Source organism: Notothenia coriiceps, unplaced genomic scaffold (genome assembly GCF_000735185.1).
Source record: "Notothenia coriiceps isolate Sejong01 unplaced genomic scaffold, NC01 NC01_scaffold00015590, whole genome shotgun sequence".
In the NCBI taxonomy this organism is placed as follows: Eukaryota; Metazoa; Chordata; class Actinopteri; order Perciformes; family Nototheniidae; genus Notothenia; species Notothenia coriiceps.
In genome coordinates, this window is record NW_011348291.1 from 238,056 (window position 1) to 252,425 (window position 14,370).

The following is a 14,370-nucleotide window of genomic DNA, read 5'->3' on the forward strand; positions in this document are numbered from 1 at the left end:
ACACACACACACACACACACACACACACACACACAAATACCAAATACAGACACACACAGGTTGGGTTTCCAGGTTGTTTTCCAAGAGACTAAGTGTGTAAACTTATACAATAAAATGATAGGGTCTTTATTCAACAAGGGCCATGCATAACAATAATAAATTATCTATCTATCTATCTATCTATCTATCTATCTATCTATCTATCTATATATATTTATCTATCTATATCTATCTATCTATCTATCGAGCTTAGCTATTTACTAAAGAACTGTACTTAGAGTACAGTAAAGCAAATTTAAGGTAGGCCTACTTACCATTTTATTATACTTACATTTCTTACATCCACTCAATTACATTAGGTTTGTACACGCATATAGGCTACATAAATTATGTGAGGTACAAATAATGAACTACTACTATACTTCAATTCGATAATCTTTATTGTTATTGAACGAATTGGAATTAGCTTGACTTTTTAGGAAATGACATTAAATTGCTACATACTTCGCTTATATCAAAAATAATCCAATACATTATTAATATGTTGTTTTACTTCATCCCGCATTTGCTCCTGTGGGTAATGTCCACAGTAATGACATTTACATGTCTAATATGTGTAATATGTGATTGTAAAGCGCTTTGAGCACCTGTAAAAGCGCTCTAATAAAAAAATGTAATGCATTATTATTATTATTATTATTAACATGTTATGCCTTTTATTTTTAACTGACTATGTTTTCACTGAATCTGAAACAAGGATTTAGAATATTCCTATGATGTGCAAAATATTAGATTAAATGACTTTATTGATCCCAATTTGGGAATTTGTTTTGTCACAGCAGCAACACTTCAATGCATCAACCAACAAAAAAACTTGTTTCGTCAGTTTTTGCTCTATAGGGTTATGTTTTATAAGTGAAGGTCTTTGTATTGTATCATTTTATAACATATTGTTTAAATAGGATTAAAAGACCAAATCAATAAACACATACAATATAGTTTGAACAGTTGTTTGCTAATCTATCCTCATCTCTGTTGCCACACTTCCAGCAGGATCTCTACATTAAACCTATAATTATCACATTGATTATGAACTGTCGATACTCCAACAAACTCTCCATCTGTCAGCTCTGTGGGCATCTGCTCCTTTTCTACTATCTGACACATTTTATGAATGTCATCACTGCCACATTGTGCACTGCAGTGAACGCAGCGCTGCAGGTTGTGTGTGTGTGTGTGTGTGTGTGTGTGTGTGTGTGTGTGTGTGTGTGTGTGTGTGTGTGTGTGTGTGTGTGTGTGTGTTTGGGGGGCGTTGTGCGTGATGATGATGCGTGTGACGCCACGAGCAGAGGCAGATCCTTGGAGCAGACAAGCACCGGGCTGAGGCAGCAAAGCATCCGCACCAGCAGCGCCACAAAGGGAGTTCAGTGCTGGTTGTTGTACCTCTTCTTCTCTCCACTCCTCCTCCTCCTCTTCCTCTCCAGGGTTACAGATGCTCCGGCTCGGCGGAAAGATGTGCGGCTTCTCCGCCCTGCTCTCGGTGCTCCTCGCCGGGATCGCTGCGGCGTCTTCGGATCTGTTTGACAACCAACTGGGCGACATCAATTACTGCAAAAAGCAATGCCAGCTCACCATCAAAAACAAAAGCCCAGCTAAAGTAAGTTATTCCTTCCTTCCTCTTGTACTGTCGGCTGTCTCTGCAGGAAGCGCATTACCAGCAGCGAGAGAGATGCATCTTTCTGTCCGACGATTCAGCGCCAGACATACTGACGAATAAGCTACAAAATATTCAGCATCGAAAAAAACGATGTTTACATCTTAAAATATAAAAGAAATGCGTTTATGTCCGTGCGTAATGACATGTTTTGGGTTTTTTCGCTGCATCCTCTTGGACGCGACGGCGCACAATTAGGCCGAAAGATGGTTGCAGCTCGTTTTCTTTCTGCACCTTACAGTGTCGTCCAAGAAGTGAACTGCACACAGTCAGCTGTACTTGGTTTAAACTGCGCCAAAAACTGATCATTCCTTTATCCGCTATTAAGATCAAGCAGGGCATTTATACTACAGGGTGGAGGAGGGTCAGTGAGACTGTTATGAAGCATGAAGCAATCCTTTATTCTCAGTATACACAGCATCTTAGGAGAGGCCGGACTAGACCCCATGCAGGACGGTACATAATGGCTGTGAATTTCACCAGGAGTTTCTGTGGTTAAGAGCATTGCCTAGATTTCCAGGGTCGGATGTTTTTCCTCCCACCTCCTCCTCCTCCTCCTCCTCCTCCTCCGCTGCCTTCAGGTGTGGTTCAGGCATCCTGCAGGGCAGAGCTGCAAGACAGATCAGAGTGTACTGCTTTAAAGATTGTGATTAAAGAAGCATATTTCGATTTGAAAACCTACATACTGGGCAGTAGCTAAAGGAAGGTTGAATATGCAGAGCATCCAAACAATAAGGCACCGTTTTATGGTTGGAGATAAACACCCCTCTGTGAATAAACAGTGACACGCTGTGATGAAGATGACAAGCACAAGGCTGTAATAAATCCTTCATGGTCGCGGTCAGGGAATCTCTTTGTCTCGTCTGTCCCCAGAGAGGTCACCAGGGGGCGCTGTTTCCTTATCTAAAACCATAATTAATGCATTGTAAAAAGTACAATAATGTGCATTTTCCTAAATAACCACCTCATATTCCTGCACTTGTTTCCTACAACAGGCACATTGTGAACAGTTGTATCAACTGTTTGTGACAGGCTGTAATTTAAAAGCTGCAACGTGTCATTAGGAGATGCCATAACCCATCATTTTTTCTAACAAACCAATCTTGAGTTTATCCAAGAGTGCCAGAGACATCTCTAATTTTGCATCTCCCTCTCTGCTTTCTGTCCGCTGGTAGGACTCCATAATGAACGCCTGTCACCGCGGCTGTCGCCTCTACTCCATCTGCCAGTTCGTCAATGGCAACGCTGGCTTCAACACCAGCAGGGAGGAGTGTCAGGGAGGTGAGTCAGTGTCAGTCTGTTTGCCTATCAGTCTGTCTGTCTTCCTGTCTGTCTGCATGACATACTGAGCAGGGCCAGCGTCAAAAGTGTACGCTGCTCAATACTTAAATGTAAAAATGAATGGCAGCGGACTGAATCCACCTAAAATTAAATCTAAATATTTTTTTACTAAATAACTCCATTTAAAAACTGCAACAACATTATAGGGTTGACTGTTCATGCTTTCATAAAATAAAAAATCTTCAGTAATGTTGATATGATGACTTAGTGCTGGTAAAGATAAATAAAAACATTTGAACATCACTTCACTTTTCTGCAATCCGCCCTTTCAACCAGGAAAAAGTGAACAGTTATGGCATATTACAATGTCCAAAATGAGAGACAATATTTGGTCTTATATCACAATATTGATGTAATATACATATATTGATTAAATGTAGCCATGTGATTCACTTAAACATACGTTTGGTTTGTGCAACACAAAGTAATGTCAAGGTTAAACGGTACATTCATGCTGTTTCTACTGAAATTGTTTCTTAAGACCTTGAACGAGTGAGTCCTTTTGACAAGGACTCGTTTGACCTCAAAATGAAAATGTTGCACTGTTTCCTAAAAGCTGGGTGTTTTTCTGGGTGTTTGAACCTCTATTGGAAATCAATGATGTGATTTGCCGTCCAGACAGCCAATGCCCCGTTGCTCCCTGTTTCAATCACGGCAACATGGAGTGATTCATCTCCACGGAGGCCAACAGATAAATCTCACTTGCATCTTTATCTTCCTTCCCACATATGAAGCCAGTACCTGATATTATTTTCCTTTTATCTTCTAGCAAACTCACCGTAGTGCTCTATGCCAACTCTGCTTAGTGCCCTTTTTGCATGTTTGCACTTCTTCTTCTCTTACTTCTTTTACCATCATGCTACCCCCCTGCCTCTCTCTCCAGCCTGTCAGGAGGCGTACGTGAAGCAGCTGGAGCAGGAGGCCTGCTGCACCGGCTGCGCCAGCCAACCCTCTGAACCTGAGCTCCAGAGGAGAAGGGTGAGAAACGCTGAACACTGTAACACTGCAAACGAGCAATGAGAGCCAAAGCCACATCTGAGTGGTAAAATCACTAAGATCACAAATGTGTGCAAACGGTACACACACAGTCAATACCGCTCGTAAAGAGTGTGTTTAGGATGTGTATTTTGTATAATTATTATAATTTCTTTCTTCTTTTATCTTTAATACTTTGTTATGCACACTTTAGGTAACATTAAGCTGTCTGTGGCTCTTTTCTGCTGTAGCAATGTAAATGTCCCCTCAGTGGGACTAATACAGGTATTCTGATTCTCTCTCCTCTGCAGCTCAGGGCCATGACTCTTCGCCCTAAGTCCCTCTCTGTGATGGAGGCCGTGTCCGGTTGGTGCAACGACATCGTCAGCTCCGCCCAGAGCTTCATCTCCTCCACCTGGACTTTCTACCTGCAGGCTGATGACGGCAAGGTTGTGGTTTTCCAGGTAAGACCTAAACTAAGTGTTTATCCAGAACAGGCCTTTGTATTGGAGGGCTCTAGGAGTATATTTTTCCTGTTTCACAGAAAGCATTCCTCGTTGACCTGTCTAGTTTGTAGATAAATGGTTACAGTTATGTTCTGCAAAATGGCCACGAAACGCACATATTCTGCCCTCTATTGCCAATTTATAAACCTGATGGTGTTCTCAACTAAACCCAGGTCAAACTCATTTTCAAATGTTCAACTATTTTATTTGGTATTGATAACAAAATATATATATATATAATTGCAGTGATCAGTAAAGGTTCCTGTGGCTGAACTGAAAAAGAAAGACAACGTCCACTTACATTGACCCATATATATCAAATCTCATCAGAGAACAATTGCAATAAACACACACACAATGCATAAAGTAACAATGTAATGTAATCAGCTTTTGGTTTGATTATGTTTCAACAATCATAACTTGTTCAACGTTTTTTATTCAATTGTATCTGTACTAAGTGCATATTGTGTCCTGCTTCTTCTTAATATCTATGCTGAGAACAGAGTTGGATATTTAAGTGCTTTGCTTTAAAAGACCCAGACAAATAAACACTCAAATCTCCATGAATCCCATGATGATAACTAAAAGGCTTTTTCGTACCATGTGTTTTTGACGGGAGGTTAAAAGCAAGCGCGTAAACCTTTATAGATTATTAGATGAGCTGCTTCCTGTTAACATAGTGAAATACATCCTCTAACCGTACGATGCTGCAGAGCTTGGGTCTCTGCCAGAACGACTCACAGCCCACTCTAGAGTCGGTGCATCTGTGAAGGTTGACTGAGTAAGGGCACACAGCGGGGTGGGGACAAGGTGGTTAGATTTAGAGAGCTGCAAACAGTTTTTCAGCACTTTAATTGTTTATAAATGTCCTTTTAAATTATGTCTCTCCCTTTAGCCCCATGCATATTTTATATCCGGCACGGCTTACTGTGGTGAACCCGCCTCAGGACAGAAACTCACTGCAAGATTTAGAAGAGTGGACTGCGCTAAAGGATTAAGTTTAAGTTGTGACAAATAAATATTCCAACTTTTTCCGAGGAATTTTAAAAGATTGAGTTGACCGATTCACTGCTCATGATTACCCCCACACAAGAGGTTATTTTTTGGCACTGTTGGCAAGACTTTTTGTTAAATAACTCTGTGTTTTATGGACGATTTTCGCTGATTAAGCACTTTCCTGCAGATCTGGATCCAGATGTACACCAGAAAAATCGTATTATTAGAAAAAGCAAACTTAGAGGTTTTTGCAGCCGTGGCTACTCGATTGTTGGATTAATTGCTAAGATCAATGGCGTAAAGCACCTATACATTAAAGCTATAACAGGATTTGGTCTGTCTAACCACCAGACTACTCAACCATATCCTCCAAAAACGGGTCGGAAACCTGCTTCCCTGTCAGGGGTTTTCCCCATTTGTGACTTTGATCGCATTTTTAGCTGCATAATTAAAGGGCTAAAAGAGAAATGACAGTATTTATGCACCGTAACCCATACAGAAGGGCTACTGTGTATCATAGGAGGTTTTTTTCAATGCTTAAATTCACTATTAGGTATAAGAAACGATGGGCTCCACCTCACATAGAGATGCAGCAGCCACAGAAAATCACCAACATTTCTTTTAAACGTGGTGATGGATGTTTGCTCTTTGTGGAAGTGACATGCCGGCTGAAGCGGAGAGAGAAGCCGGGCTCCACGGGGCTGTGGGAAGAATACCAGGCCTGTGTTTAGTGGTCAGCTGGCAGACCGCCACAGATTTGACAGATTGACTTTCCGAGTGTTGAAACAACAGAAAAAGTCCAGCTAAATTGAGGGACAGCAGAGGGGGGGAAGCAACCCAACGCTGTCTGTCATATAAATGATGTGTATGTCCATAAAGCGCATTCTTTATAGATCCATCTGTGCGTCCATGTGTGTGTTTGTGTGACCTCAAGTTGTGAGAATGACTGGTTGTGTGCATCATAAACAAACATTAGTGGCAGCAGTGTGTTCAGTTTGTGAAGCTGGAATAAGTCGCTTTTAGGTCACAGCTGGGGTTGTCCCCCAGTGATGGAAAAAAGTAAAGGAAACTTGTCATTTTGTGAAGCATTGGTAAAACACAGCCCTTTACCTCATTCAGTCATTCCCTTTTCAGCACCCTGGTGTTATTTTTGACAAATCAGACCTTGAAAGTGCGACAAAAGAGAGTTAATGAAAGACTTCCTCTGACTGAGCTCCTGTTCTGTTAGGGAGCACGCCTGCAGAGCAAAGTGAACTCTGGGTGAGGCTGTAAACCTGACTGACTAATGATGCTAGACTGTAAAGGAAGTCAGTTCTCAGCGTAGTTTACGCTAATGGTGACATAAGCATGCACTTTACATACAGTATGCAAAGCACATTCAGGATTTATGGTGTTATGGTTCATCTTTGACCACCTTTGTTTCTATTGTTCTCAGATACAATACCATTGGTTTCAAAGGGGCAACATCATTGTCTGAAAAGTCAATGAGAAAAGGACCCCATATCTCACTTGATTTTATTACTTCAGTAAACATTATGGTCTCAGTCACTCGTTTCAAGTATTCTCCAGTCCAGCATAATGTCTATTTTGTAAATTATTGTCCCATTAAGAGTAAAATAAACAAAAAAAATGCTTTATGCTTTAAGGCGGGACAACCTTGTGATTGACAAGTTGCCGCCACAGCATTGTTCCGTGTTTGGTTCTAATAATAGATCAACTTGTCAAAATGTAGTCACTTCTGGCTAACAAAAATTGAAACAGCCGAAATAACAACGGTAGTCCTCAACCTCACATCACGGTGACTACTTCCCCTTCTTTTATAAAGTATTCAGTATGGTTCCTACTGAAGACAGGTATACTTATTCATTTTTTAAATAGGGCTAAACAGGTGGGAAGTATAGTTTTTACAACAACATGAGTAAAAAGTGCATTTTTAACAGTGGATAACAGCAATTACTTTATTTACATTTGGTGTGTTAACTGTGTGTTAACTGTTTGGCGGAAGGTATACGTTTTTGGGGATTTGCCCATGATAAGCTACAGAGCCCATGGTTTTCTAAATGAAGCAAGATCAGGATTTTCATACTCAATTCTTGTTATAAAGATCAATACATTCATCAGTTGTTTTGGTCTAGATGCGTTGACAATAAGAGAAATACAGAATATAGCCGGACTTGTCTTTTAATCCTGAGGTTTTTGTTTCTCTAAACCATTTTTTATAAGTTTTGTTTTATTATCATTTCAACATAAAGTATTTTCTGTCTCCTATTCCACCTTCCTCACCTCCAGAAAAATTAAAAGTGGTCTTAATTGTCGACATGGGAGAGCTGTAATCAAAGTTCATTTAGGGTCTCCTAATTAAGGGCCATCATTTTGACACCATTAGTCCAACTTGAAGTCCAATTAACTTGATATATTTCCCCCAAGGTTTTTTTATTTGATGATTCATTTGCTTAATGCACAGCTCGATGGGGCCTCGGAGAGACGGTGTTTATAATTGTGATTAAGAGTCAGTCAAAGTTGTTTTGCATTAAACGTTGATATTCACTTCGCCCTCGCACAGATTCTTTCAACAGATTGAAAGTTAACAAAATAAGAGAAGTGAGATTTAGTGAAACTCTATCTCCTTCCTTCCTGTATTCTTTTCTTTCTTTATTCCTCAAATCTTTCTTTCCAATCCACCTTCTTTATTTCTTTCTTTCGTCCTTTCCTTATTTATTTCTTTAAATCTTTCTTTCTTTCCTTGTTTCCTTCTTTATTTCATGGTTTCTTTCTTTCTTTCTCTCTTCCTTTCTTCCTTTAAGCCGGAGCACCTTTTACATCCCCCCCTCTCTCTTATAATGCATGACAGATGCAGATCAGGCTCTGCTCGTTGTGATGGTTAGATCCCTTCAGTCTGCAGCCAATGAGAATCAGCCGCTCAAACCCTTCACACTGCTGCTGCATCTGGTTTCAATGCACTCTGTCAAAAAAACGTTGTTTGCTATGGGTAATAAACCCGGTTGTGTAACAGCTATTTCAACAGAGGAGGTTTAAAGGATTGAACGTGTTTTGGGGAACAAACCAACCAGTCATGTCTCTACGGCCAACTACAGTGTGTTGTTTTGTTTTTCTGAACCAGTGACTATAATCGTTCAGGAGAAAGCACATCAATCATATCCTAAGTAATGTAATGAAAATGCAGATTTCATTTTTGTGGTTCACATGACAGCGCAAGACACAGCCAGAGATTTTGAAGTTCATTGATCCACTTACTGCAGAATCGATAAATACCGGGATCTTGACGCTACTTCAGTGGGATTTACTGTACTCCTCTTAAGATGTGCGTGTGTGTGTGTGTGTGTGTGTGTGTGTGTGTGTGTGTGTGTGTGTGTGTGTGTGTGTGTGGCTGAGGCTAGCAATAGTATTGTTTGAGCCGACTACAGCTGCTCTTATAGTGGAGGAAGGGTCAGCAGTGGGGAACCAAAATCCTCTTTTAATGAGATCTCCAGGGGGGACCAGAAACACTGCGCACATAATGAAACTCACAACGGAACAAATACTGTCAGCAGGCTCTGCGTTTCGGTTAAACAGTTGTTTTAAAAGCCAATTTTCAAACTGCCGTCCCAGTTCAAGGGTTTTACTTAAAGTAGTTTGGGTGTGCGAGAAAGAAACGACGAGGGACTCCCGGACATATTAAGCAGGCAACAATAAAAGATGATGATCATGAGTTCAAAGTCAGTTAGATTTAGTTATGCAAGAAATGTAATTCTCATCCTTATCATTAATCATTTCACTAGTGTTCAGATTCATTCGGCATGTTGAACAAAGGAGTATAAATCCCTTTTAGCTGATGTTCAAAGCTTTCAACCAAAATGTATTTCAATAACTTGGCTGCCTCACAATCATCTTTTATGCTTCAAGATGAGAAACGTCTAACTTTGTTGCACTTAAGTATCAAGTTTTGATGTTAATAATCCTAATAGAAAATTAAAAGACTATACGATTGGTGTAACATTTAAATCAATACCACTACTGAATATCAGATGTTTTAAACTGTCATCAATGTCAATCTCTCAGTAAGAAAATACGTTTTTTTAAAATGAATATGTTGTTAAATAAATAGTGTTGACCTTATTGGAAATAGGGTTTGCTCTATAATTACCATACAGACATGAAGAAAAACAATTCAAAATATTCATAAGTTTTTCTAAATGTCTCACTTTTCTTTTTTTCCTTAGTGTCTAGCTAATTTTGGAAGTGTAAAAGTATAACTTTGCCTCTCCTCTGATCTTATAGTAAATAAGTTCAGTCCAGCTTTAGCAGCTATTCTTAGTAAGTGCTCCTCTTGTGGTCTGACCTCACAGAGTCAGACAGACCATTTCCTGTCAATTGTGCTGTTGACTTACTTTGGTATAATTGCTGCCTTGATTGCTGAGTGTCTCTGTTGTTGTTTTCCTCCTCAGAGCCAGCCAGACATGGAGTACTCTCTGCCCGAGCTGCAGGCTCCTCGATCCAACGTGGCAGACAAGCCCTGGCCTCAGGTCCACTCCCACACCCAGAGACCCCACGGTGAGAGAATACACAGGGTGGGAGGGACAATAACAAATTAATCATTCTGTTACAGTTACTAGTTACCTGTAGAAGATGTAATCAGTATCAAAAAATAAAAGCAATCCTGATTATTTCCTGTTTTTAATCACCTCAATATCCTCAAAGACACTCAAACTACTATCCTACAGAATAGTACTGCTTACAAAGATTAAATAAAATCTACAAATTATGCACTTTTTTCGTTTTTTTGTATCATTGTAATCCTCCTAGGAATCCTATTTGTTAAAGAAAATGTAACACCTGGTTTTAGGGGTTTTCTGTTTCTGTCTTTTCATGTCATTGTGTATTTTGGTTTTGTCATTGCTATTACTGCAATGGTCTTTTTATGTTATTATTATCATTATTGTTTTTCCATCTTTTTTGTATTTCTTTTTTATATAGCACCTGCATTTGTATTTTCTCCTGTTATTGTGTTATGTGTGGGAAAACCCAATAAATAAAGTGTTAAAAGAAATACAAAAATAATGTAACACAAATCTGATTACTTCTTGTTTACGGTTTGTTTTTTTGTATCCTAATGAAGAAGTCCCGTTACATGTAATCGGTTTATACCCTAGCCTCTACGTACCCACATCACACTTGTATCCATATACAGCAGTATGTTGTTGCAAGATGTTTTTACAAATGTTTTATTATGAATTGTATTGCAGGCGTGAGGGGACATGGGGAGAGGGGAGCATCTAAAGCAGGAGGCAAAGTGAAGCACCCGGTGCAGCACGCAGACGACCCCACAGCGGAGCACGACTTCCTGGGCTGCATGTCCAGGTGAGCTGGGTTACCCTGCTGAGGAATAAAGAACCAAGTTATGCTTTTTTCCCATAAAATATACTTCATACTATTATATATTATGTATTTATTTCAACAAGGACCATGCATACAAATACATTAATCTCATAAAAGAAGATATGAATTATGCCAGATTATAGCTAATAGCTCATTTCCATCTGCAGTCCTCAGGCAGGTACATAACAATCAACAACACACTAAAAACATTGCATAATCTCTATCACACAAACAATTATGAACATGATTTAAGTACAGGTCAATATAATAATACATAGTACAGTTAAAATAAAATATTACAATACAGTTCAAATTGAAAAACTCAGATTACAGTGTAATTAATGTTGGTTGCTTAATATCAATTTGTTTGCACCACAAGACAAATGACAATTGATTGATTAAGAAACCAAAGTATCTTGATCTGATTTCCAGTTTTTTGTCAGCAGGAAAATCATCTTTCAGATACTTAAAGTTTATTTTATTTTCATTATTGTACGATGTCATTTTTTAAAATTAGTCTACTATTGCATTGTCTTGCGGTGGTTCTGTAACCTTGACAATAACAAATGTCGACATGATGGATTGCAGTTAGGTATTGCAGATTATATAACTCAATGTTTCAAAACTAAAGAGAGAATAAAGCAAACTCACAGCTGCATGTATGTGAGGTTATACACAACAAAACAACTAATACACTTACAGTATATGCAGGGAAAAGTAATTTAAGTAATTTGAATTTGCAGTGCCAAAACTCCTATAAAGTGTGTTTTCAACAAGACAATTTACATTCGACCTAGTTTTATTTGTTAATGTTTAGTTCTCTCTGTATTTCTGTCCATCTTCAATCTCACCCCCTAACTCCTGTCTCTTTTCATGTCCTACTCTTTCGTCCTGCAGACGTTCAGGCCTTCCACGGTGGATTCTAGCGGCCTGTCTCTTCCTGTCCATCATGGTCATGCTGTGGCTCAGCTGTGCCAGCCTCGTCACCGCACCAGAGCAGCACATCAAGACGCAGGTACGCAGAGAAAAGTACATACTCGTGTACTTCTGAGGGAAGCAATGACTTCACTAGTTTAAAGTAGGCTCAACAAAGCCTACTTAAAGTGTCTTAACACTTCTCAGACCTTGTTGTGAGCAGTTTCTTTCTAATAAACATCTGCTTAGCTTATAGCATATTACCTTGAAGAATAAACCGTGCATTAGGAAGGAGGCTCACCTTTGCTAGCTTATGTTACTCTCAATCTGAGGAGGATGCCGTTAATGTTTACATCTGGTGTTGTCTAAGCCTCTCGAGTAGATGCACGGTTCCTAGGGGCCCTATTATGTAATTTGTGCCTCTTTTACATGCTTTTATTTTCAAAAAGTGCTTTATTTTGATCATAATAATCATACTTTGCACTCTAAATAGGAAAGTAAAAACACAGTGGTGTGAAGTGTTGTAGGTGAACTTGCTGCTTGTTTCTCACTCTTACAACTTCTTTATTGGTTGTCTTTTCAGCTTAGCATCAACGGAGATAAAGAGTTCCTGGATAACGCTCAGAAAGTCAACCCCTACTACCTGAGTCCTATGATCGCTGTGACCCTGAAACAATCTGAGGAGAGCCAGGAGGCGGGGCCGCTGCCGGTGAAAGTCGACCTCAACAAAACCTGCGTTTAGAAAAGGACCAATGGGAGAGCTGCTGTCTTGTTTCTGAGGGCAACCATATATAAAATCAGGAGTGAAACAAACGCATCACGGGACTCTAAACAGTCACCAGAGTTTTTAAAAACATATTTGTAAGAGCATGGCACCCTCCCGGCGTTTAAAATCATGATACTGAAAAATCTTGCTCAGTCTTGTTGGACATTTTTATTTTCTTGTACAGCCCAGATTATTCAAAATCCATCCTCAGATTATCTTCAATGCTCAGCCGGCTCACTGCTTATTAATAAATCAGAGCTCTTGTCTCAGAAAAGTGAGGAATTAGTACAGTTTTCAAATAATTGTTCATGTCTACAGTAGACGAAGACAAACACTGGGATTTAGTTTAGAGTTCATTTTGCCTCGTTCTCGCAGAGAGTTTGGATTAGTTAATGGGTTGTCATCGAAATAGAAATGAGAAAGAGGAAAGAAAGATTGATAAAAAATGGACTAATTTCTTTGAGAGTGCTCCAGGAAATATTCTAAATAAATAAATGTTCTCCCTCACAACATAACTACATTTGCAGGTGAGCTCTGATCAAGTTCAGAGAAACAAAGGCATACTTACTACAAAAACTAAAACAGTGTCTTCTGATAATTTATCAAAACACTTCTAGGGGGGGGGTGTGCGTTTACAATTACAGTACACATACTAATAATTTAACCTGGATTCAAAAATGGACGCTCTGTCTGAGAATGAGCAAAATAAACATTTAATTTATTTTTCTTAATCTATTTATTCAGAATCATCCACCTGAGTTTTCTGTTAAAAGTGTTTTTGAAGTGCCATGTACAGTTCATTATTCATAACAATGTACCTGACCTGTAAGATACCTAGCTGGAGGAGGGGGATTGCACCTATTACTGTATTATTATTACTACTACTCTCATATTATCGCTCTTATATCACTTGGAGAGTTCTTAGCTGTTATATGTGCTTTCTAATAGCTGACTATTTTGTATGTCCTAGGAGCACACACTGAAGGACACCCTCTGTAACAATGTGTAATGCAAAGCTTTTAACATAGACCGTTGTTATTGACAGAGTCGCACAGTCTTAGAGAAGATTTTCTGTTTCCCTCTCAGTGCTTTTGATGTCCTGTAACGCTTTCTTTTCATCCAGGCTATGGAGACAATAAACCGTGCATGCAAGTGACGCTTCGATAGTTTAGCTTAACCGCCCGCCATGCCAGTGTGGCACGACTCTACTGTAGACTTGTGATTTTATTGTGTTACCATTTACTGTAAACATTGATTAGAATGTGTAATCATGAATGACAATTTCAAGATTTACAGGAAGGACTCTTAATTTAAAAAGCCATTTAATCGATATCTGTGCTGGTTCAAACTGACAGTAGGATATACACTGAACAAAAATATAAACGCAACACTTTTGTTTTTGCTCCCATTTTTCATGAGATGAACTCAAAGATCTAAAACATTTTCTCTATACACAAAATAACCATTTCTCTCAAATATTGTTCACAAATCTGAAAAAATCTGTGATCGTGAGCACTTCTCCTTTGCCGAGATAATCCATCCCGCCTCACAGGTGTAGCATATCAAGATGCTGATTAGACAGCATGATTATTGCACAGGTGTGCCTTAGGCTGGCCACAATAAAAGGCCACTCTGAAACGTGCAGTTTTGCTTTATTGGGGGGGTCTGGGGGGGTCCGAAAACCAGTCAGTATGTGGTGTGAGGGTTAGGATTAGGGTTAGGGTAATGTTGTGAATCGAGTGGCCCATGGTGGTGGTGGGGTTATGGTATGGGCAGGCGTA

General features: G+C 39.4%; 1 protein-coding gene across 1 annotated transcript; it reads left to right on the forward strand.

Annotated features, from left to right (window-relative positions):
• The first annotated feature begins 1,328 nt into the window (after window positions 1-1,328).
• On the forward strand, window positions 1,329-13,157 carry tmem59l (transmembrane protein 59-like). Its single transcript, XM_010775217.1, has 8 exons — window positions 1,329-1,657; window positions 2,890-2,995; window positions 3,939-4,033; window positions 4,342-4,494; window positions 9,978-10,083; window positions 10,776-10,890; window positions 11,806-11,923; window positions 12,407-13,157. The coding sequence occupies exons 1-8, from the start codon at window positions 1,493-1,495 to the stop codon at window positions 12,563-12,565; spliced, it is 1,017 nt and encodes a 338-aa protein (XP_010773519.1). The 5' UTR covers window positions 1,329-1,492; the 3' UTR covers window positions 12,566-13,157.
• Window positions 13,158-14,370: the final 1,213 nt, after the last annotated feature.